At 42.8% G+C, this 25,819-nt stretch overlaps 1 protein-coding gene across 1 annotated transcript; it reads left to right on the forward strand.

Moving 5' to 3' along the window:
• Positions 1–1,331: 1,331 nt before the first annotated feature.
• On the forward strand, positions 1,332–6,185 carry LOC126262947 (probable chitinase 10). Its single transcript, XM_049959889.1, has 3 exons — positions 1,332–1,407; positions 2,635–2,714; positions 5,853–6,185. The coding sequence occupies exons 1-3, from the start codon at positions 1,383–1,385 to the stop codon at positions 6,042–6,044; spliced, it is 297 nt and encodes a 98-aa protein (XP_049815846.1). The 5' UTR covers positions 1,332–1,382; the 3' UTR covers positions 6,045–6,185.
• The last annotated feature ends 19,634 nt before the right edge of the window (positions 6,186–25,819 follow it).

Here is a 25,819-nt window from a genome sequence, read left to right on the forward strand (position 1 = left end):
TAATGTTTATAAAACTATTTGAAATGACTCTGTGCTCTGCGCTCGCTGTTGATACACTGCATCCTGTACTCGCCCACCGCGGCGCTCGTTGTCACAGTACAAAGCTATAACATTTGATGATGGGCATATAAGAGCCCGTGACCGGTCGTGTTTTAAATAAACGGACGTCACATCCGAAGCGGTACTTTCAACATGTACTATAATGCTCAGTTGGGTATCAAAGTTTAGATCGTCAGGTAGTGCACCGGAAAGAGAATTCAGTGGCCGACCTTGGGCTATAACAACACTGAGGATGTCCATCCAGCACTCTCCAAAGCTTGCAGCACTTAAACACGCAGCTGTCCTGGGATTTTTTATTTCTTAATAGGACTATCGCCAAAGAGATCTTCACATGTAACTCTACGAAATAATGGTTACCCAGGAATGAAGTGAGAGAGACTCTGTGTCCTAAATTCAACGGAATATTCCGCCAGGTGCTGTTTTGATTTCTTCTGACGAGACCCATTTACACTTATCAGACATTGTAAATAAAGAAAATTTGATCTGCTGGCTGACGAAAACCCTCAGGAATTTCAGCAGCGATCACTTGACAGCCATTGTGTGACCGTTTGGCGTGCCGTTGCTGAGTTAGGTGTGTGGGGTCTACATTTTTTCGAAGACGATGGAGTAACAATAAGGGTTAAGTCAACCTGCCTCTGTCCAAAGTTAAACCAGTGTGTTGGGGACCATGAAAACAGAAGGGTCTGGATCCTACAATACCGAGCCACAGTTCACGCCTCTCGGCGTCCGTTAGAAACTTTGAGAGAGTTGTTTCCTGATGTCTTCTCTCGTAGTGAGGAGACGTCACCTGGCCCCCAAGGCCACCCGATTTAGCACCTTGTGATTTTTATTCTTCCGGGAAAGTCTTTGTCAAAGTGTCAGCAATGGAGGACTTCACTTTACAACCAACTAAGGTAAACTGGCAGAGAGTTTGTAGTTCACAAATAAAAGCATTTTTTGCATGTAACCGGCTTTTGAAATACGGTAGGACTTTTCGACGGAACCTTTACATCTTTACGCTTCGTGTAATTGCTCAACTATGAACACGGCACTGTACAGGAATGAACGAGTGAGTCAGTGTCGCCAAGAATACATCACCAATACAATCAACGCCACGTCCTTTTGCGCAACACTTTTGCGATAGGGCTGTTTCGCGCTCTCAAGTGTTATGAAGCATTAAGTGGCTTTTGACATATTCGAACAGTAAAGATAACTGTATCTGTCGGTCTAAAACCGAAAGTCTTATCTTTCGGTATCTGTGCTTTTGTTCAACTCGGTCAGAACCCGTGATGCAGAAAATGGATATTTAAGCTCGCCAAAATCGAGCGAGTCAACCAGATGGAATGCAGAAAACGATCATCATGAGAGGTAAGTTCTCAGAGCATGCCAGCTGCAAGCCGCTGTCTTAATAAACTGCAACACGAGGGAAGTATTCAACGCATGTTTGGTTATCCGAAATTTTGTAACCAAGACTTTACTGGTGCAGGGTTCCAACGCTTCTTAGAAACTTTTTATGAGACTCTGGAATATGCCTTGTGTTATCTTGCCACTGATTCACTCAGACTCTGAGCAAGGCTATAACACAATAATAATCAATGGAACTCTTGCAACCGTAGTGTGTTCTGAACTTATCCATTATAAAGAAAAAAAGAATTAATTGTAATGATAAGTCAAGAGAATATTGACGGTGGCGGTAGCATTTTTCCTATACGATCTTTGTGCTTCACACAATTGACACTTCGTGCCGGTTTTAAAATTTTGGCAAAGGAATATTGTAACACCAGGTAAGAGTCAGTTAAGGAGACAGCAAATCAATACTAGTTGGCTATTACTTTATTTGTTTTGATCGCAATATAAGGAAGTAGTTAACACACCAATTTCAGTTGTTGGACCACTATTTCAGACTGTAGCTCCCAATTGAACCTGTACCATAAAGCTCACTGTTTGAAGTAACCAATGGGATTGCATTGCAAACGGAAAATTGTAAAGCAGAGTCCAATGAAATTAATGCAAAAAAATCAGCCAAGATATCTGATTGACGATAAAGTTCATGTACATCTAATTTTGTACATCTGCAGCCAATGGAAAATTTTCAGTGATGTTTAAGGTTTTATTAATGAGCAATTCCTTAGTTTCTATCACACTGTGTTACATATGACAATAGGTTTCGTCTGTGAACCAAATAACGACTAAAGACGATAGAGACGCCTACGCAGATCACTCCGTTTTCTGAGTGGTCTCAGCCGTTATTCTAAATATCAGAGAACATTCCCTTCAGTTCCATTCTGTTTTCAGTATACTGCGATTACAATTATCAATAAAATAATGAATCTCTTTAAAGTAATTTCCAGATTTCACTAAGGTAAACGTTATTCATTTATGCACATTTATCAAGCAATATCTACGTCATTCTCAAAGTACCAAGGCCACTCGTAAACAGGTTGATAATTCATTTATTTGACTGCCATGAGTATAGAGAGAAAGATTGACTACCCGACTGAGATATCTACTTAGAAAGAGACGTATTTGGAATTAACATTTTAAGATCACGTTTACATGTGAGAAATTGAATTGCAAATTTTATTTCCTTTGCAGGTGTTCTCCTGACTTTGAGCTGCGTGCTAACTTCGCTGTTTGTTGTTAGCCATGCAGCGCCCCTTAAACGTGACGATGTGGTAAGAAATTTTCTCGACAGCAGTTATCAGCCTTATGTCGTTGCATCCATCATTTCAAATGTTTCAAAACGTAGAATGTTATTCCTCCTGTTCCCTCCGAGTTTTAAAAATATTGCTAGGTGTCTCACCTGTTCTGAAGGCGAACTGAGTATGTAGATTGTGGATTTCTTCCAGAAACGAAACCTGCTTCCGTGGAAATCCGTGTTTTCTTACACTGTAGCTATATTTTAAACATATGTACGTTACGCGAGACGAGACCGGATCAGTAATTGTAACTTTTCGTGTGCAGCATAGAGTCAGCAGTGCTTCAAACAACTCACATCTTTCAACAGACACAGAATAGATTCGAAATGAGACTTTTCCAACGGAAATCCTATTAAATAGGTAGCTCACACACCGCCAAGATCGAGGCGTCTGGGAAAAACTTTGTATTTTGCGGTAAGTTGATATTTACACAGGGTGTCCGATAAGAAAAGCTCAATATTCAGTGATACAGCAGGAAGGATCGTACGACCCATAAATGTCTAGTAAAAATAGGCTCTAAAATCCACACTGAAGAGGTATGAGCGGTAATTCATCTTCAGTGCCGTGAAAGAAAAGTCTTCTATGGCAAGCTCTTTGCTTTCCATATGTTGAGAAGAGGTAGTATGCACCAAAACAAGAAAAATTTGTCTAGCAAACATGAGCCTCTCAAATCTATACCTAAAGAACTATGAGATGTGCTTCACATTAGCGAAGATGAACAGGTGTTCATAGCGTTTGAAGTACACATTTTGAGCTCGTGTTTCCTAGAGCTTTATTCTTTGTGTGGTCCATAATACCACATATCAAAGTATGGAAAGCAGAGATCTAGCAATAGAAGAAATTTGTTTCACAGTATCGAAGATGAAGAAGTGCTCATACCTCTCGAGGATTATTTGTCATTTTTACTTCGAATAATTCATCCCGTCATATCCCTGAATATTGACATTTCTGCTGGGACGCCCTACGTTTATCGAAGCCCCATTGTCGGTTGTGTTCTTAGAGATCTATACCGCAACAGAATTTTTTTGTACTCTTACTCAGTTGTTGGATTGTTTTACACAGTTTCTATGAGCCGTAATTCGGAATAACCTCTTTGTGCAGCTAAAATATAGCTCTCGCTTGGAACCAAATCTGACTCCGAGTTAGGACAATGGATTCACGAAGTTCAGTCCAAGTTCAGTCTCCGATACGCTTCCATATTACAAACAGTACTTGTAAACTCAACTAAGGTAATGAATGAAAATGCTCGGTTATACGCTGGTTCGTGTCTCCCAGGATAAGAAAGTATATTTGTGTACCGGTACATCATGAGTGTAACGCCTACACCGCAAGTAGACTGCGGCCCAGAAGAGCGATACAGTTAGACCATGAAGATAGTAATCGATGGTTACCATAACAGCTTTTTGGAGCTCAAAACGCCTCCTTGCCACAAATATGTTAAGATGCCATGAAGGTTGGAAGGGAAAACAGGTGGTGACCGTTGTGGACTGTGTTCTAAATTCCTCAAATTTCATGGTTTAAAGCCATTTCCATTATCATTTAAAGTGTCTGGGCCAAAACAACGTAGGCGTCAGCGCATATAGTGAAATGTACGAAGAAAGTTCTTTTTCTTTCGAAGACATGGACTTATTTCATGGTTTTTTTCCTTCATACGAGGTGCGACAGTAAATTAAGGAGATTGATGTGACAAAAAATGTTGCTTAGCGTCAAGTTTAGTGTCGTCTCCTTCAAAGTAGTTCCCTTCCGATTGCACACACTTTTTCCAGCGCTTCTGCCATTGATGGTAACATTTCTGGATCTGATCTTCTGTAATATTCTCCATAGCCTCGTCACAGCTTTTTGGACATCTTGTGTTGTTTGAAAACGGTGTCCCCTGACGCCTTTTGACTCTTGGTAATAGAAAAAAGTCGCACGGAGTGATATCTGGTGAATAAGGTGGCTGTGGTAGTACTGCAATTTGTTTTGAGGTTAAAAATTGCTGTACTGACAGAGCAGTATGGGGTGGTGCATTATTGGAATTCAGAAGCCAATTATCAGCAATGTTGGCACGGACACGAAGAAGTCTTTTACAAAATCTTTCTAAATTTACTTTGTAGTAATATTGGTTAACTGTTTGTCCAGGAGGCACCCACGCTTTATGAACAAGTCCCTTGGAATCAAAGAAGCACACAAGCATGCATTTCACTTTTGACTTTGACATGAGGCTTTTTTTGGTCAGGGTTATCCTTTTAGGCACCATTGCGAACTTTGGCGTTTTGTCTCTGGATCGTACTGAAAAAACCACTTTCATCACCAGTGATACCACGGCTTAACAATTCTGGATTGATTTCCGTTTGCTCTAACAGATCGGCTGCCACATTTTTCCGTGTTCTCGCTGTTGTGGTGTGAGATTTTTGGGGACCATTTTTGCACAAATCTTTCTCATACCAATATCTTCAGTTATTATTAGACGAACCGTTACTCGATTGATGTTTAGTTCTTCTGCAATCATTTTTAAGGATAATCTTCGATCAGATCGGACGAGTTCACGCACTCTGGCAAAGATGACATTCGTCCGTGAGATTGATGGTCGTCTACTGCCGTCTTCATCTTCAACATTCGTTCAACCTTCACTAAACATTTTATGCCAACGAAAACCTTGAGCTGTTGACATAACCTCCTCTCCAATAGCCTTCTGAAGCTTACCGTAAGTTGTCGTCGCGTTTTCACCCAATTTAACGCAAAAAAAGGGCTTACCGTTGCGCAATATTATGCGGTTCCATTTCCGTGACGAGAGACACAAACACCTGTTAACTTATTACAACGCAACTCACGACAGAGCAGTTGCATCGATGTGCCGCTTGGACTAGAAGCAGCTTAAAGACAAGGTCAAAGATATTGTGCCTACGCAAGCCTGAAGGGTTGCCACATCTTGCAAAGAAAATCAGTCTCATTACTTTGTTGTCGCACCTCGTATGTAAGATCTAGAAGAATTTCATACTATCACCCAGTTTACCTAATGCATGAATGCCATTTCCGTCCTAGAAAATAAGAACTTCACACTGGTAAAAATAATTACTTTATTCTCCATGGTTGACGGATACCGGATTCCAAATGGTGCTTTTCCGTTTTAAGGTGCTGATACTAATTTCGGAGTGCACCGAGGCGGGAGAGCCGTTCCGCGTGCCTGGAAACTGCGCCAGCTTCCTGCAGTGCATAGGTAAGGGGGTCGCGGCGCTCAAGCACTGTCCCGCCGGCCTAGAGTTCGACGCGGAGCACAAAGTGTGCGACTACCCGATGTTCGCCGGCTGCTCTTCCTCCAAGTGAGGAAGAACTCTTGCCCCTCAGAATTCTTAACTTCTGGTGGGCGGCGGTATTTACGAGACTTTCTCATAAATCTAGGATCAAGTAAATAATAAAACTTGTCAATTTTTATGGGAAATAAAGAGACTGTTTGGTGAGCTAAAACATAGCACATTATTATTCAGTTATTAATGATGAGCAGTTATGTTGCTTGTATTCTTTCATTGTAATTTCGTTTCTTGTCCTAATAAACACTTCTGTTCTCGAGTGATGAACTGTGTAGTCGCTAATGCTGTATATGATAATGAAAAACATATTTAAAAGTTGCAAATGCAGCATCGTGATAAGAAACCTATGAAGTAGTCTCATAGGCAGCTGGTCGATTCAGGTTGGCGTGCAGGGCACTCAGCGTGTACCAGCAGTTTCTTGGCGACCGTGGAAACAGAAATGCTCCAGTAGCGTGGTGTCTGAAGTCATCCGCACTGGCTGTTAAAATACTTTTATTGAAAAGGCACTACCGGTTTGGCTTCAATAGAGGTGGATCATCAGTTGACCTGTACATGAAATTATGACATTACAGAATTAAAATGGCTCGAGAATAGATGGGTACTATCTTAGAGCGCAATATATGCTCACAGACTTTATTTAAACAGCCATCGCGTAGCAGAGCGATTCCCTTCATCCAAGTCTCACCGTTCGTCATCAAGATAGAAACACAGATAGCACGGTAAGTATGAACGTCGACAGACAGAAATAATAGAGCTTGAATGTCGTACCAATCCATAGACAGCAAAAGCACGTACGGTGCCAGCGTAAATTATACTGATAGGTCGCTATTGCGAGCAACGTGCGTTTAGGTGTACCGAAGTGACGCTATGACAAGAGAAGTAGACGTAGTATTCACAGTGCGCCTGACTTACGAACTATTACTTGTTACATGGTCATTAGGAATTACTATTTTTCAAAAATATTCTTAGTTAAAACAATTATAAACAATTAAATACAAAATAGTATAACCCTGAAAAGCCAAACTAGCAACAGGAATTATTTCAATGTTATGTTGCCCTATTTTTAGAAAACGCACTGTAAAGCCAAGACCCACTTTTCGACATAGATCAGATGGGTCTGGGTGGTGGGTGTATATAGTAGATTAGCTCTGCTTCGTTATGAGCAGGCCCCCAGACCCCAACTCTGGTTAAGTAGGGGCAGAGGTAGAAAAATGTTCAATATTGGGTCTACTCATATTCCTCAGACACTGACAAAAAAAGCCTTCTTGGTGTAAGAACGAGTTGTGCAACATGAACGATAGTTTGTAGACGTGTTCCTACATCTGAAATATGATGTCTATATGTCTCATCCAGTTTCACGCCAGTCACCTAGGGCTAGCGCCAGTAGCGTCACTTTGCAGACGCAAAATAGGTTTGCTTTAAATACAGGCTATTATGGTCGTCTGCGTTTGTTACCTTTGAGACTGGTTGTGATGAGTTGATGTTAGTCAAGAATGCCTTCGAGGCGACAAAGTGGCCATTATAGACACCTCACTGAGGTTTATCGATGCCGTGCAATAGGGCTACGAGAAGCTGGATGTTCCATTTGCGATATTGCACAAACGCCTTACAGGAATGTAGCCACAGTTCATGAACGCTGGTAGCGGTGGTCACGAGAATGTACGGCTGCAAGAATACCTGGCACCAGACTACCACGTGAACTACTGACAAGGAAGAACTTCTCGTTCGACGTACGGTTCTTGGACATCGGTCTACATCTGCAGCAGCAATCTGAGCAGCAGTTGGCAACAGAGTGACACAACGAACTGTTACAAATCGAAATCGGTTACGTCAGGGACAGCTCCGAGCCAGACGCCCCGTAGCGTGCCACCTGTGGCTTCAGTGGTGTCAGCCGACAGCTAATAGGAGAGCATGGTGTAGTCTTCTGTGTTTTCTGATGAAAACTAGTTCTACCTCGGTGACGATGATGTCCTGCTGTTGTTTAGAACGGGCCATCTGAAGACCTACAACCAACCTTTTTGCGTGCTAGACATCCTGGACCTACCGCTGGAGTTACGGTCTGGGGTGACATTTCTTATGACAGCAGGAGCGCCCTCGTGCTTATTTCAGCCACTCTGACTGCAAATATGTTCGTCAGACTGGTGATTCGACCTTTTGTGTTGCCATTCATGAGCAGAATTCTAGTGGATGTTTCCGAAAGGAAAACTCTCTCGCACACGACGCTGTTGTAATCTAACATGCTTTACAGAGTGCAAATATGTTGCCTTGGCCTGCTCAATCACCAGATCTGTCTCCACTCGAGCACATATGGGATATCATAGGATGAAACTGCAGCGTCATCCACAAGCAGCACGAACCGTCCCCCTATCGAACGACCAAGTGCAGTATTTGGAATGGCTTAGCTCGCCCTTACATTAACCTGTGATCTTGCAATGCTAATGACTTAAATAATCTAATGAAATGTATTCCCTTAATTTTATTACTCTACACTATTTTCTGGTGTTGTAATTTTTTGACGCCAGTGTATACGTGAATGACATTCCATTTAACATTCAAAAGGCAGACTGATAGTTTCTGCAAACGGTATTAGTGTTATAATAACTCCCATTAGGGAAAAAGCAACAAAAGAGATTGTAAATGATATTTTTCAACGAATTATAAAGTGCTTCTCAAAAAATGGACTCTCCCTAAATTTTGAACGAAAACGCACTATATTCAGCTCTGCGCAACAAAGAAAATCAAACCAACAACAGATGCAGCACACGAACAGGCGTCACTAAATAGGACAAAAATGTTGTTCAAATGTGTGTGAAATCTTATGGGACTTAACGGCTAAGGTCATCAGTCCCTAAGATTACACACTACGTAAACTAAATTATCCTAAGGACAAACACACACACCCATGCCCAAGGGAGGACTCGAACCTCCGCCGGGACCAGCCGCACAGTCCATGACTGCAGCGCCCCAGACAGCTCGGCTAATCCCGCGCGGCTAAATACGACAGATTGCTCCAAATTTATAGATGCATATACTGATGAAGTGGTAGAAGCAAATTACCAAGCTTCTCAAACGAGTTCAGGTACTTTAGCTCTTCGTATATTTGCTAATCTTGGATACACACAATCAACCTCCTGATGTATTTTGCATATTTACACTCATTAATACCTTTTGGAGCAATTTTCTCGGATAACCCATGAATTCGAAAGGAAGTACTGATTACACAAAAGCCAGGAGTAGGAATAACATGTGATATTTCCGCACGGATGTCATGTATGCACCTGTTCAAGTAACTAGGCATTTAACTGCGCCGTCACTATACATTTATTCGCTAATGAAATTTATCGTTAAAATTCCATCACAACCTGAGAAAAACTCTGGTGTCAGTACAACACTAGAGGGAAAAATGCACTACAGGGAAAATGATCTTCATTTCCCATAATTAAAGCTGACTGTCTCAGAAAGGAGTTCAATATGATGCAACAAAAATTTTAATCATTTACCCCATTACAAGAAATGCCTGATAGGTAGCATAGTATTTCTCCTGCACATCTCCTTCTATTCCGTTAATGAATCCTTGCTTAAGACTTTTAGCCAGTAAAAAGACACCTTGTCTTTTATAAATGTTGTTGCATGAGTAGAACTAAAGACTAAAGGGTTCATTCGTGTTAACACTAACTATGTATACGGATCCTGTAAACTGACTAGTCCCACGTCATTTCGATAAAAGAATCGTTCAAATGATCTATGATTTATTAGCTAAGTGATGCCAAGCCAAAACATGAAGTGATTCAGCTCCATACTTTGGCAGTTGGAATTCTTGCACTACGCCATCTCAGTGGCATTCCGGCACTGGCAGCTCCTGGCCATGGGTTTTAAGGTGGTTAGACGGCTGTTGGCGCAACAAAACACTTCCTCAGCTTTAGAGGATATGGTTCACCGATTCACAGGCTGCAACTATGGTAAATCTCCGAATTACTTACACTTAATATTTTGTTCAAACTTATTTAATCTTTTTACAGAAACTGTTTTTCGTCCTAATTCAATCCAGCTCACATACTATAGAGTCACTTACCCTCACATCAGCAACCGTGCTAGGGGCAATCCACTCGGTCGGTATGGGGAGGTCTGGGAGTTTGCGAGGATAGTCGGTCCTCCACCGCAGAAGACGAAGTCTGCACAAGTAAGGACAAGGACCCAGATGTTAGCCGAAGACGAGATTCCGTCCACCATTCTGGTTCCTCTTGCAAAATTATTGAATATGCTGGAACTTTTGTTCTGCGTTTTACGACCTTCTATGCAGCTACAAGCTCGTCCAGAAAGCTGAACAAACATAGTTGCAAGTACTGTTCAGAAAGGGGAGGTTTCCAACGAGTAGTACTTCAAAACGTTTGTCGGGTGCATACAGTAGCGGTTATGTTTGCTCCACAACTGCAGTTCCTTTATAATTGCGGGAAGCCGAGAAGCCTGCCTTCAGACGTCCCTTTCCATACCATTTGATGGTAACGCGTTTTCCCACAGCTGTAATCGTTCTGTTCCCTTCGATCATGTCTACTTTTAGCTGTTTGCGATAACTGTAACTGGATCATATTCGGAATATATCCAGTGCAGTGATGTCGTGCCTCCAGAAAATAAGGTTTTGTTGCGATGACGTCTTGTAAGCATCCGTTCACACCTGTGCTTCCTGGACACAGTTCGATCTCACATGTCTCTGTGACAGTTTGGATCACACTGGACGGGCATATGGTAATTTGCTCTGTCTTATACCGCTTCATTTCGTTTGTTGAGACTAATGTTTGATTCTTTCCCTCCAGGGTAACTAGCAAACTTCTGTTTGTCCTAACGTGCAAAAATCTCCCCAATTTCCGCCATGTTCTTCGTAAATCTAGCAAAATAAATAAATAAATAAAATCTGCATGACCACATGATACCACTAATTAACTATTTTCATAGCACCAGAACGAAACTCAATGACACATCATAACCTGAACACTAATATTCAAGGCAAATATACAGAAAAACGCCATCATCATTGTTACATTACATACTTCACAAAACCTCTACAGTTCTAGTATAATGGCGATATAACGGGTGGTTGTAACTAAACTTTACCTATTTAACACGTTATTACACGGAAACTAATTACTGTACGAGTACTAAACTTGGTAGCATTAATGTCAAGGACATGGCGAAGAGAAATAATGCAGAATCAGTTCAATATGCTGGTACGGTACATCATACCATTACGTATCGGTACCATTATTGCTATAGGGGTTCACGGCGCCCAAAAACGTCCTGAAGAGCCTGAAAGCGCAGGACTGCATTCTGCACAGCATAACGAAGCATGACCTTAGGTTTGCTAGCTACCTCTCTTGATATTCTGTGCTTCAGATCAGCTCATGTGTGATTGTTCCCCTGGTAAACCCTGTCCTTTAGGTAGCCCCACAACCAGAAATCAGAAGGAGTGAGATCAGATGATCGTGCCGGCCAAGCATTTGGAAACGGCCGGTTGATAATTCCATCGTTTCCAAATGCTTCGTTTGGGGAAAGCATGTTAACTTCACCAGCGATGTGCGGTGGGGCCCGATCTTGCATGAAAGCTGTTAAGTTCAGTGCGTCCCTCTCCTGTATGGAGGGTATGACATTCTGGCGAAGCATAGCGCAATAACGCTGGCGAATCACAATTCACGTCTTTGGTCCTTGAGCGCCAACCAGTTCAAACAGAACGTAGCCGTGAGGCCACAACATACGGTGACACGTTCACCATACAGAGGAACTTCACGTACAGTGACTGGAGGAGAAGATCCCCACACACGGTAAATCTGTGTATACACCACACCAGTCAGAGAAAAATGATCTTAATCTGTTCATAGGATGGTCTAGGGCCAGCCCTCATCAACTGCAATCCTTGTGAGAAAGTGGAGAACGAAGTCAACATGTCGTTGTGCGTCCTGTGGTGCAAGCTCCAGTACGATATGGATCTTGTACGGATACCATTTGAGAATGGTTCGAAGCATCTTCCGTACAGTGGACCACGGAATCTTCAACTGTCGTGACACAGTACGCGCACTGCCTGACGATCGGCTATTGCACGCAGTATTGTCTTCCATAGCAACAGCGATATCGACCATCTGTGGTGCAACCGGTCATCGGCCTCTTTCCGGAGCAACGTCCAGTTCTTCAGTTCATTCGAACTTGTTTATCATGCTCCGCAAAGCAAGTGGAGAAAGAGAATCCTTCCGTAATCCATTCAGTCGGCTATATTCTCGAAGAGCAGCTGCAGCATTATTATTGCTTCGATAACAGAGCCTGACCGTAATGCCCTGTTCCTTTTGTCCAGGCTCATGCTGACACGTCAACAAGTGTACTGCGGCTGATCAGGTGTGTGAGATAGTGAATCACGGTGACTGATAACGGCACCTGGTGACCGTAGTTGGAACTGAACGGTGACGCTGTCTACGCATGGAAATCATGCAACTCATACTCTAGACATTAATGCTACCAAGTTTGGTACGTGTACGGAAATTAGTTCTCGTGTTAAAAGGTGTTAAATAGGGAAAGTTTAATTATAACCACCCGGTGTGTTTAAGGAGTGGACCGCTGCGTTTACATGACTGAAACAGTTGAGGTTAACGGTCTTTATTAAAATTTGATAGAATCTGCAAGAGCTACCGTTGCCTCCTCTTCTTAACAGTGAGGGACTAACTGCAGCATAGTAGACCCTCGCGACAAGGGCCGGCAGTGTATTCTGAAGCAGAGATCCGTATACGTGTCAGGCTCTTAACTGCCGTCTGCCACAGGAGAAGGGTGTAGGTTACACTCATTTTCCAAAAACTGTGATTTACCAACGCTACATTATTTGGCAACGACTCTCTGCAGCTATTAAGATTATGCACTTCAAAAATATGAATTAATTGCGATATTTAGATTTGAATTTTTGAACTCTGAAAAATGTGTTACTTCAAAACAGACTGCAAGTCTTAAAATGCTTCAATAACTTAAAAAGGAGTTCAATGGCTGGAAAACATATAATGAAATCACTAACAGTTTTAATTACTTTAAATTTCTCAAGCCTTGAAATTAGAAAATCCATTGCAATTGACATAAATGACACTTAAAACGGATGTTATGTATGTTACTGATCAATCTGGACCACAAAGACACATTCACCACACCACAACGACGTAACACACACGTAGCTACACACAGAGGACAAATTATACCAGCCACTCAAACAACACCGAGTGAAGCTACTGCATTTACGAATCTGGGACGCTGATATACTTAGCCACAACTTTGGATCTGCTTGGACAGCAATAGGTTTTTGGCACTAACCCTGCACTAACAACTTAACGTAAGCAAGTAATAAACTACTTAGCCTGACGCACAGAAACAACAATAAATGGGGTGGTCAGAAACAGTCTGAAAAGCTTGTAAGGCTGTTGCGTGATACGGTGTGCTAAGAAAGAATTGTTAAGAGAAAGTTCTATACGTTGCGCCGTTTTCGAGTTAATTAGCAAAGAAGTTAGCCCCTCAGGCCTTTGAGTGTGCAAATTGAAGTAGCTCGCCAGATACAATTTGTATCAGTTGGTCTCATAGCATAGATGGTAGGTCACGAGACTGCTCAGCCTTTGTCTTGGGTTTGCTCCTTACTACCGTCCCATGTCTAAGTCTTGTATAGTTATCTTGTTCAGTTTTAGAAAACCAAAAGAAGAAAACATTTGCTCTGTTCTGTCTGGCAGCTAGAATGTGTGTGTACTACGGCCTGATTGGCTAAGTTCTGTGTTAATTGGTTAATATATGTAATATATGTCGCTAAGCATATGAATTTTTTCTTAACAATTATTTCTCAGCAGCCGCGCGGGGTAGCCGTGCGGTCTAGGGCGCCTTGAGACGGATAGCGCGGCCCGCCCCCGTCGGAGGTTCGAGGCCTCCCTTGGGCATGGGTGTGTGTGTTGTTCTTAGTGTAAGTTAGTTTAAGTAGTGTGTAAGCCTATGGACCGATGACCTCAGCAGGTTAGTCCCATAGTACTTACCACAAATTTCCAAATATTTCTCAGCACAACCTACCCTAAAATACCCTTACAGGCGTTTAGATTGTTTCTGACCACCCTATATATAATTCCTTAATTAGGCTAACAGATTCTTCCGTCGATTGTTAGTAGAAAATCATTATAACAAATGAGAAGCACCAGTTTGCTAGAACTATAGAGCTCAAAGAGTGGGTTTGAATGCGGTCACACTACTCGTAGCTTACGCTACAGAGCCAGGAAGCTGGCTCTTTGTGACATGTAAACAAGACAACAACCATAATTGCAGCTACTAAGGTTGTTAAGAATAACCAGCACAGAAAACATATAACATTGTTCAGGCTCACCCACAGGGTAATCTCTCCACAATAATTGCCAGCCCGATGTTCGGCTCGCAGATAACTTAATAGATTTCAGCCATAGACAAACAATCTTAACTTCAATTTTTAAAGAAGAACGCAGCAGGTTAAGTCACTTTACGTTCATCACAAGACTATACCACCTTGTGGCAGAGAGGTACTGGCACAACCAGACAAAGCAAGCATTTCCCTTTTGAGATTTTCGAGCTTCTCTACTGCAGCGTCCGTCCTGTTCGCCTGCGACATTGGCTTCCTGCGGGACGGAAATGAGATGCGGGGTGCCTTCATCATAGCTAGTGAAGCCAAAGCAGATGTTTACGGTACGACAGTGGCCGCTGCCGGAGACGAGAACACAACCGCTACCCGAAAGCCGCGGATCGACAGCATGCCTGATATCGCGACCAACGGACTCTTTTCCTACGCCAGTCACGTGATCGGAAATAGTCCCAAAAGATCCATTAGCCAACCGATCTAACAAGCCGGCGCACCGGTGGCCAGAAGGAAGTTCGACACGCCATCCCGGCCCTAAGCTCCACCCACCTTGTCCGCTCCCGGACCGTCAGGAGTGGTGGCTTCGGACTGTGACTCAAGAGTGTCGAGTGTGGCCTTTCTGGACAGCTTTGTGGTAATGCTGTGCCGACCACTCTCTAGTTGTTTTATTTTAGTCTTTTCTTTGGTGGCCGGCGGTGGTGGCCGAGCGGTTCTAGGCGCTTCAGTCCGGAACCGCGCGACTGCTACGGTCGTAGGTTCGAATCCTGCCTCGGGCATGGATGTGTGTGATGTCCTTAGGTTACTTAGGTTTCAGTAGTTCTAAGTTCTAGGGGTCTGATGACCTCAGATGTTAAGTCCCATAGTGCTCAGGGACATTTGAACCATTTTTTTTTGTGGATTTTTTCGAGCAAGAGACTTGAGAGGAAAACATTTTATCTTGTTATTCTTCCGTTATGAGATTTGAGGTAGGATCCACATTTTGTTTCTTGCTTAAATTGTGTTTTTTTTACTAGTTGGTTGACATCAGCACTGTTCTTGTTTATTGGTTTTTGCCAAAAAAACAGACTGCGGAACATCGTTGGCATTTCGTCTATGCTACCGCAAATGTAGCGTCTACCACGTTCAAATTTCTGATATTCCGCGCCCAGACTCGTCGGATGTTATCGCTTCGTTGGTTATTCAATCTCTTTCTCATGGTCACCTCCCTCTTAGCATTCCCCCCCTGACCCCCCACCCGCCACCCCAAATCAGAGAACAGAATGGATGACTGTTCCGGAGTCTTTTGCCAAAGGAGAGATCGTGATGACACTCCTTCAATTACAGGCCACATGTCCTGTGGATACACATGACGTTTTATATACATGGAAGAAACAAACATGCAGAGGCTGAATTTGTCCAGTGGTTTCAGGTTATATGAAATGCAATGTCACAGACTTTTCAGCGCGGATGTCTGTTCTAAAGAAGTATGATTTTCATACGCAGACCGGGAATCAAGCAAAAGCAAGTTATTTTGACCAGCTATTGGCCACTGGCAGTGCTCACACCACAGTTGTAGTCCTCTTACGCCCATTTCCCCACCCTCGCTCGGTGTACCGTAAATATTCCTTGCTGCCCTTGCAGGATCACGCATACAAGAGAGGATCGTAGACGGCAGATCACCTCGAACTTGCTGTAGCACAATAAATAACTTTGCAGCCAGTTAACCACCGACATCAACAATCGGCACAATTGTATACGAATGTGTTAAGGCACTGATCATAGTTGATCTTGATACAGCTTTCTAGGTAGCTCTAATTTCCATGGTTCATTTCATACGCATGTACTCGTCAAATTTCGATTGGTGGGAGTCGAAAACAAATTCCTTACCGAACGCTGGGATCTGTCTGTTTACCTCTTCTAAAAATTTTCGGGCCGATTCGGGAGTTTGCTGTGCATCTTCAAGTTGGGGCTCTTTTTGAAATTTTGTTATCCTACGACTTCCAAATCTGTACCACTGTTTGAAGTTATGCAACCATGTGTGTGTGTGTGTGTGTGTGTGTGTGTGTGTGTGTGTGTGTGTGTGTGTGTGTGTTTGGAGCTTATGGGCGCTCAACAGAAGGTTATCAGCGCCCTTACACTCACTAAAATAAACGAATTATGCAACCATCCGCATCCACTATTTCTCTTGAAATAACTGTAATATACGTTGCGCGTAAGTTGACGTGGGTAACGTAGTAGGTCATAAGCGTTCACGTCCTATAAATTGAATCGAGCGACCTTTAAATATGCAAACACCACTTTTTGTAACAACAGTGTCTGTAGTTTTTCTTGTGCACTACACGGTCATATTGCTGCGGACGCTTTCGAAATCTGTCCATAACATTTTTTGCTATGCTGCATATGATGTTCCATGTATGTAATTATGTTTAATACCTGGTCCATGGAGGGCGATTTCTATGTACTACATTTCACTGGAGACGGGATTTGTGGCTCCCCGTCCGTCAACAGGGATGATGAACTACATGGATCGACATCTGTTTCAACATCTCTTTCACTTGTTGAGCGCGTATCGTCATCATTGTGCTCCTCATGTACACTGTCCGCACAGTTGAGCGTGTAAGACGCCACACATTCCACTGACTCTAATTGCAGGAACGCTAGTATTTCATCTGCGACATCTTTCTCACTCACGATATTCCTTGCGTTCCTTTCTGACGAAACGTCAACTTCGGCAACTATTGTTACAGATATAATGTGATATTTGCTTTGTTCATCGTTGCCATTGCTCTCCGTTGTATCAACACCACTAGGTTTTGTGAGTCACTGGTCGACAAGCAGTTCAACTACGCTCCGTAGCCTAATGCTGTGCTCGCCACTGGATACCTCCAGTACCGCCCCCTGCTGCCATTAGCAGCCAAAATTGTGGTTGCATGGTAGTCAATATATGAGGAGTCTAATGCCGTAAACATCATTGGCCTTTTGCGAAATTGCACTGAAGGGTTTCCCCGGGAGGAGTCTTGCAGACGCAGTGGAAGAACAACGACCAGGAAGACTGCGTGAAGTGATGCTATAAAATTTTACTCCACGATAGCGCCCACCCGCATTCTGCTAGACTAACAAAAACACCTTACAAGAGATGGGTTGGGAAGTCATTCTTTACCTATCGCATTCACTTGGTCTTATCTCCTTAGAATTTCATGTTTTCTGCTCTCTACCGAACAAACCTTGAGGATCTTACTTTCCGGATGAAAATGAACTCCGACCACGGTTAGACGTGTTCTTCGCGTCAAAATCACGTGATCTCTAGATTCGCTAACCCGAAAAGCTGCTCCAGCGTTGGCGGAATGTAATAACTAGGAAAGGAGAACATATTATTAATGAGTGAAGTCTCTGTTATATGTATCTGTTCTGTTTGCTAATCTTATGGAAAAATGCTACCAACATATGCATCAGTCTAAAATCTCTAGGCTGTTACAATTAAGAAGTATTATGTTAGTCTTTCTTATTTCTAAAAAAAGAATTCTACAAACTGCCTATTGGCTTCTGTCTCGGGTTTTTTGGCCGACGTTCATCTAATGATTTTTCTGACGTTTCGCCAGCACGAGTGGCTGGCATTGTCAAAGCTTTACCCTCCATTGCCGGTGGTGAACTGGAGCCGAGCTCGCGGCCGCAGATTATATGTACCTGGCGCGCCAACGTCCGAGGGCTTCTCTGCGGTCATTTCCGGTGCGGTTCTCCTCTTGCTACCTGCGACGGTCGTTCGCTGCTATACGGGAAGCCAGGATCCGTTTACCTTAAGGCTTTCCTCTTTCTTGTTGAAACTGTTCGCGTGTTTTTGTATTTCTACAGCTTCTCTGAACAAGCGCGTGTGATAGTGCTTCTCTACAGTCAGAGCTTCCGTGTCGGTGAATTTTATTACGTGGTCGGTCTCATTCAGGGCGTGCTCTGCCACGGCCGATTTCTCCACCTGCCCCAACCTGCAATGTCGCTTATGCTCTTTGATCCTGGTGTTAATTGATCGTCCAGTCATTCCGACATAAACTTTTCCGCATGTGCATGGTATACGGTATATTCCCGACATTGCAAGTGGGTCTCTTTTCTCCTTCGCCGATCTAAGACACTCTTTGATCTTCCTTGTCGGTTTGAAAATCGTCTTTTCGCCATGTTTGCGCAATATACGGCCGATTCTGTCCGTCAATCTGGGAATGTATGGCAGAAAGGCCGTACCCGACATTTCTTTTTCTGGTTCCTTACTTCGCCGAGTGTTTGGCTCTGTTACACTTCTAATGTAATTTGTGGAGTACCCATTTCTCCTCAGAACAGTTTCCAGGTGTTGCATTTCTCGTTTGAGGTGTTGCGGCTCACATATTCGTCCTGCTCTCGTTACGAGCGTACTAATCATGCCTCTGTTCTGGCTTGGGTGGTGGTTTGACAGTTTGTGCAGGTATCGGTCCGTGTGTATCGGTTTTCGATACACGCTGTGTCCCAGGTTTTCGCCGTCCCTTGTGACCAGCACATCTAGAAATGGCAGTTTCTTGTCTTCTCTACTTCCATGGTAAATGTTATGTTAGCATGGAGGATGTTCAAGTGTCTTTGGAAGTCACCGAGCTGTTCTTCACCATGGCTCCACACCACGAAAGTATCATCGACGTACCTGTACCACACCTTAGGTTTGCAAGTCGCTGAGTCCAGTGCCTCTGCTTCGAATTGTTCCATGAAGAAGTTGGCCACCAATGGACTGAGAGGACTACCCATGGCGACGCCTTCCAGCCGTTCGTAGAAATCGCCATTCCACGTGAAATAGCTCATGGTGAGACATGCATGGAAGAGTTTTTTGATGTCTTGCGGGAACATGGAACCGATGTGCTCCAGAGCGTCACAGAGTGGCACTTTCGTAAATAACGAAACAACATCAAAGCCGACCAGGATGTCGTTTGGTGCAAGTTTCAGTTTCTTCAGCTTCTCAATGAAATGTCCTGAGTCCTTAATGTATGTGTCGGTCTTCCCCACGTGTGGCTGAAGCAGAGAGACCAAGTGTTTTGCCAGTTTATACGTTGGTGAGCCAGGAGCGCTAACGATCTGTCTCAGTGGAACGTTGTTCTTATGGATGTTGGGTAATCCATACAGCCGAGGTGGTAGGGCCTCTGTGTTGCTCAGGTATTTCTGTATGTCCGCCGGCAGAGCAAAAGATCCGAGACCTATAAGATCCGACGACGTACCGAAAACTAAGCGCAGATTCGACGCTGCGTATCGCACGGAATACGAATCGATTAATCAAGGCGTCACCAGGATCAAAGAGCATAAGCGACATCGCAGATTGGGGCAGGTGGAGAAATCGGCCGTGGCAGAGCACGCACTGAAGGAGACCGACCACGTAATAAAATTCACCGACACGGAAGTTCTGGCTGTAGAGAAGCACTATCACACGCGCTTGTTCAGAGAAGCTGTAGAAATACAAAAACACGCGAACAGTTTCAACAAGAAAGAGGAAAGCCTTAAGGTAAACGGATCCTGGCCTCCCGTACAGCAGCGAACGACCGTCGCAGGTAGCAAGAGGAGAACCGCACCGGAAATGACCGCGGAGAAGCCCTCGGACGTTGGCGCGCCAGGTACATATAATCTGCGGCCGCGAGCTCGGCTCCAGTTCACCACCGGCAATGGAGGGTGAAGCTTTGACAATGCCAGCCACTTGTGCTGGCGAAACGTCAGAAAAATCATTAGATGAACGTCAGCCGAAGAACCCGAGACAGAAGCCGATAGGCAGTTTGTCAACAAGTGGCCACGAAAGCCTTAACAATTTTGGAAAAGAATTTTATTTGTGTGTAAGATAACTACATCTTGTTTTCCAGTTCACACAATGAAGATAACTAGGGGTTTTCCGGGTACCGTATCATCATAGATCTATTAGCGATTACAAAATATCGCGAAAACTGATAGGAAAGCTAAGGGTAAGTGTATTAATGAAATTATATGTAACGTAAAAGCACAAGTGTCCGGTTTTTCCTCTTTGAAATCTAGTCGGCCTAACCATGAACTAACTCTCCAGTCTGATGAATCCGGCATTTTCATCCACTTGAATGGAAAGCAGTCAAACAGCTGCCCTTTACTTACCTCACTGTGACGACATTGGCGCATCATGACTCACAATATCGCTCAGTATCTCTGGTTGCTTTTCACACAAGTTGTAATAATGCTGGGTGTTAACACTATGTTATGGCAGGTCGTTGATTCAGGATTACATGTGTGCGAGTACTGCCAGTTCCTCTGTGCTCGTGCAAACAGCAATGTTCCATTAGCAGTTAGAACCCTTATTCCTCTCTCCGTGAGTATACTGTGGCTGATGGTAGCGATTCAAAGGCGTAGTCAGGCTTCGACCAACGGTAGTGATGAGCGTTGTTATGATGATGGCAGGGCTGCTTCACGCAGCGTGGTGGCCTTGCACTTTAGCCACTCCCCAGGGCCAATGCGTCAGATGTTGAGGCGGTAAGGATGGCTCGTTACCGGATGCACTAGCTGGTGGTTACAGACAATGGGAGGTGAGGCCTTCAGTGTTGGGCAGCAATGTAGAGGCAACGCGGCATGGCGCTACAAACCGGCGACCTCATCGAAGGATCCATTGGCAGCGGCCTGAGGATCCAACACTGCATCAACAGAGCACGTGTAAGGTGAGCAGGAGGTGACTGGGGAATGAGTTAGGAGTGAGGCTTGATGGTTCACAGGATTCGAACATGAGATCCGTTCGAGATGTCCAGAGATTGGTTGGTGTCACCCTAAAGCTGGCTCCTACTGAATGGTGCTAGTTCAAGCCCCAACAGCATCCGCTATAGGAGCAGTCCATTGAGCAGCAGAGAGTGGTGCAAACGGATAGTTGTAGACGAGGCCGGATGGTCCATATAGGACTATCGGCTAGCCCGGAGTATGTCTTGGCGTTGGTATCAGCCGAAAACAACGTACGTTGCGTTTCGGCGACGAATATTTTAGGTAAATTTGCCAAGCTTTGTTATGACCAAGGCAAACCTCCTGTCATGTAAGGATGCCAGTAATGTGACAGTGTGTGATCTTGCACCATGCCGCCTCACAAATATGCGGGTCCTGGCAGCGGAATTTCACAAGAATCTCGGTGGTCTGTCACGCCACGGTTTGTGAAGGCTTTTCAAAGTGGTTTTGGTGCAACACTTCTTTTAATTTGAATTTCCTTGCAAAGAAGAGTAAAATATTTAATTTTTATTGTGGGTATTTCCTCTTATCATAAATGAATAACAATTGTCATCACACTTTGTTTTTGTGATAACTGAATCGTTTGGTGAAACTGGTAATGTGCTTAGTTACCAAATCATATGTATCATCATAAGTCATAGGGGAATGTCTGCTTCTATTTAGGTTAAATACGCTGAAAAGAATGAGATCCATCACCAAATTCAGTTTCAATAGATTAACTGACTGTCCCAGTTCCGTCACGTCTTATATATTTTCTTTCCCTCAACTGGAGTCATGATCGCTGTAAAGTTTTCAGACAACTTCCCAATTTTTCGTTACGTAATTTCCATATTCCCGTATCCCAAAGATCCCACTGGCAAAAAAGAAATCCTTATTTCTAAAGAGGTGATAGAGAAAAATAATATTTCCATAAGGCAACAATGAAGCAAGTATCTCGAATCATATCTGTAGGACTGAATTGTAGCTAAAGGAGGATGTACTGTATGAAGTACTACAATTGTTGTCTGACGAAATGTCTCCATACGTCTATGGTTACCTGCTAGGCGTGGGCACTGTATGGCCTATGTGATATGTGAATGGAAATTGTTCTGGAAGTCCTTTAGCGCGTGGCCGAGATAACGGTAGTTCCTTGAATATACTTTCAATGTTTCTAGTATGAAAGTGCATTGCAAAGTGAAAGCACCGTTTTGTTACAGAAGAGGATTTACTTACAAAACAAGCCTCACATAACCTATCAGAGACAAACGATTCAGTAAAAATACACACAGCTATAATTGCAATAAAACGTTTACCTGAATTCTCAACACAACCAACACAGGTACATCGTATACATAAATACCCGCTTAGAGAAAAATAAAAAAGGTATTCCAGTTTGACTCGTTCTCGAGGGCATAAGAAATCTAATTTATTGGCATCTTCATTGAAAACAAAATTTCATTTGAAAATCATTCTGTATTTGTTGGAAAGTGTGAGTTGTATTTAAGCATTTGAGGACTCTTTGTGAAACACTAAAAAATTTTGCGTTATTATGTTTACTAATATAATATCGAGTAACATATATAGCTTCATAATATACTATCAGTGGACAAATTACTGATTTTTATGTAAGCAATACACGTTTCTACCAACAGGTTCCTATGCTCACGTGCAGCTCGTTTACAAAACATCTGAGACACCGAATGAATTCCTTACAACGAGGAGGAACATAAGGAGTGAAGTCTTACTTCCTGAATCATTTGAAGTGATGGTGGCAACGATAAAAGTCTTATAACTCGTTTATTCTCGACAGAGTTTGCTACTGCACAGTGCCGTTTTTGAGTTGCTGCATGGCTAACCAACAGCGAAGCCAGCGCATAACTCACAGTCAGGAGAACGCCGGCCAAGGACAAAGTCGTAACTGAGGAACAGAACCTAACATCTTGAACGCGATGGCACTAAATATGTATATTGTGGTACTTGTAAAATGAAAACGACTTGTTATGCGAAAAATCGCCCATCACTAGGAATAGAGCCCGCAACCTCAGACATAATCCAAATAATTTTAAGTAATGAGATACATAGGAAAATGTTGAAATATCGACAGCTTGAGCCAGATGTAAAAGGTCCTGAATACTATCCAGTCTATCTGAGACAGAAAACATCATGAGTATTAAACGTCAGCTCCAAATATTTACATAGTGAGATTAAGAGCAGTGAGAAAAACGATGGAAAGACGAGCTGCACGTCTCGTGACGGGTTTGCTTAGTCAGTGAGAAAATATCACTGAGCTGCTCAAAAGTAGCTGTGGGAGACACAGAACAGATAGCGATTTGCGTCACGGGGAAGATTCTTTACAAAAGTGTCAGTGCTAACTTTGGTAGCATAGGAGCAATCTTACAAGAAGTTACTCAGTTTCTATCATTAGTATGTGATTCTCCCATACTGTTCTGTTGGTCTCCGTACAGTTAAAGTCGTAGCTACGATCAATATTACTTTCGTGATGGCAAATTTTGACCCCAAAACGTTGAAAATTGTATACGAAATTAAGGAGACATGGTTTTCCTCAATGTGAACACGATAGTGTATTTACGTATATGTTTATGGACGCAACGTTTGACATCAAGTTATTAATTCACAACGAGGAGTGTAGCAGACTGGAGAGGGTGAAAGGTGGGTTCCCATGCGCCTTCACCGAGACTTTCGGCTCAGCGAGGAAAACCTAATACAAAAATTAGGCAGGTCAGGAGATCTCAAAGTGGCAGCCCCTTCACCATACTAATCGAGCACACTAGATTGGTAACCTCTTCTAGAGAAATGTGGAGAGTACTCAAAAGCCTCAGTAGAGTAATCTTGCAACACAAAGCCCGAACGGATAATTGAATGACCAACGGATTGTGAATAAGAAAAAACGATAAGGTGTTAAATACAGACTGAATTTCTGTGTGTGGATCATATGCCGTACCCGTCAAAAAAAGAAAAAGAAGAATAAACATTGCTGGCATAACGGAAACAAAAATGAGACTTAACAGGGCTAAAGGTGTAGGAAATTATATAGTGGAGTGGACATGGAGACTAGAACACAGGCACATGTGGCGCTGCTGATAGATACTAATTGTAAGGAAAAATATAAACGAAAGGATAGCATCAGCCAGATAGGAAATATGGAGAGGTTATATGACAGTTTTTGCAGTATACTAAGCTGAGGAAGGAAGGAGCAACCAGACGTGTTATTTGACACACATTAGAAACAACTAGATATAGTGAAGAAGAATGACTAGTTTGTCATACGAGGAGATTTAAGTGCTAGAACCAGTAAGATCCCAGTAACAAGCGTTGTTGGAAACTTAGGTGAACGTTATGACGAAGACAACAGAAGAGTGCTCATACATGTTACAAATTTCAAACAGCTGAAGATACAGAAATCCATTTACAGGAAAAAGTATATTAGTAACTACTAACGAAGTGCGAGAGGAATGATATCGTTAATAGGCTATGTCTTTATAAACCAGACAATTTCACTTCTCACGACCGACAAATTTGTCTACCCTGGATGGGAAAGCTCATCAGACTGTTAAAGGAAGCTCTTAAATTCGATGGAAATAGGAAAGCTGCAGGAACAGACAAAATTAATGTAGAACGTATAAAACATGGTGGAGAACCCCTTCAATTGAGGCTGCTGCACTTGTACAACTTATGTTGGATACTATAAAGGATTCTACAAGACTGGACAATAAGGGAAGTGATTTCAGTTTTTAAAATGGGACACAGAACAGTTTCTAATAACTACAGATGAATCAGTAGAATCACAGCCGGCAATAAAACCTAAGCAAAATTAATACATCAAAGAATGAAAGCAGGTACAAAGATCTTACTGCTTGAGGAACATTGTGACTTTAGGCCAGGTTGCTCATGCAGTGATAATGTATTCTTAGTGAACCACATTACTGAGAAACATAGAGATTTCAACACAGAAATGCATATAACGTTTATGGGCTGTGAAAAAGCCTTCCACTGCCTGAGAAGAAGGGATATGTGGAATATTCTGGATGAGAGGGACTACCCTGCGCAATTAGTTAATGTTCTTAAAAGTCTCTATAATCGTGCAAAAATAGTCATAGAAACCAATGAAGAAATGAGTGAAACAACAAATGTGAACAAGGGTCTGCGTCACGGCTGTAGTCTAATTAATATTTGTATAGTCAAAAGACTACCAGGATTGATCTATGAGAACTATGGTTTTACTTCCAGACGGCCAAGAAGTCTTTGGGAAAACAAAAGATTAATTGCAGGTCCTGATACACAGTCCTGGTAAAATTGCCATTAAACATGAGTTGAAGACCTCCACGAGTAAAAGTAAAGTAACGGCATTCAGCGTAAAACGTACTACATGAAATCAGATTGTCATTAGTGGGACAATAATAGAGCAAACGAGTGAAGTATTTAGGCTGTCTAATATCACGTGATGGAAGCGTGAAGTTAAGATAAACTTGAGTGAGTACAGACTAAGGTGCGGAACAATAAGACGAATATTATAGAATAAAGTTCATAAGGCTTCAATGGAGTTTTGTAGAAAAATGGCAGTTCCTCGTTTAATATACACTAGTGAAACATGGATTACTGGGGGGAAAAACAAGCAACAGAAATAAGATAACTAATTTCAGTAAAGTGATGTGCTAGACAGGACAGAGTATGAAATAAATATATTCGTCAGGAGCTAAACATCTTTGACCAGAATAAAA

This window comes from Schistocerca nitens, chromosome 6, assembly GCF_023898315.1.
Source record: "Schistocerca nitens isolate TAMUIC-IGC-003100 chromosome 6, iqSchNite1.1, whole genome shotgun sequence".
Taxonomy (NCBI): Eukaryota; Metazoa; Arthropoda; class Insecta; order Orthoptera; family Acrididae; genus Schistocerca; species Schistocerca nitens.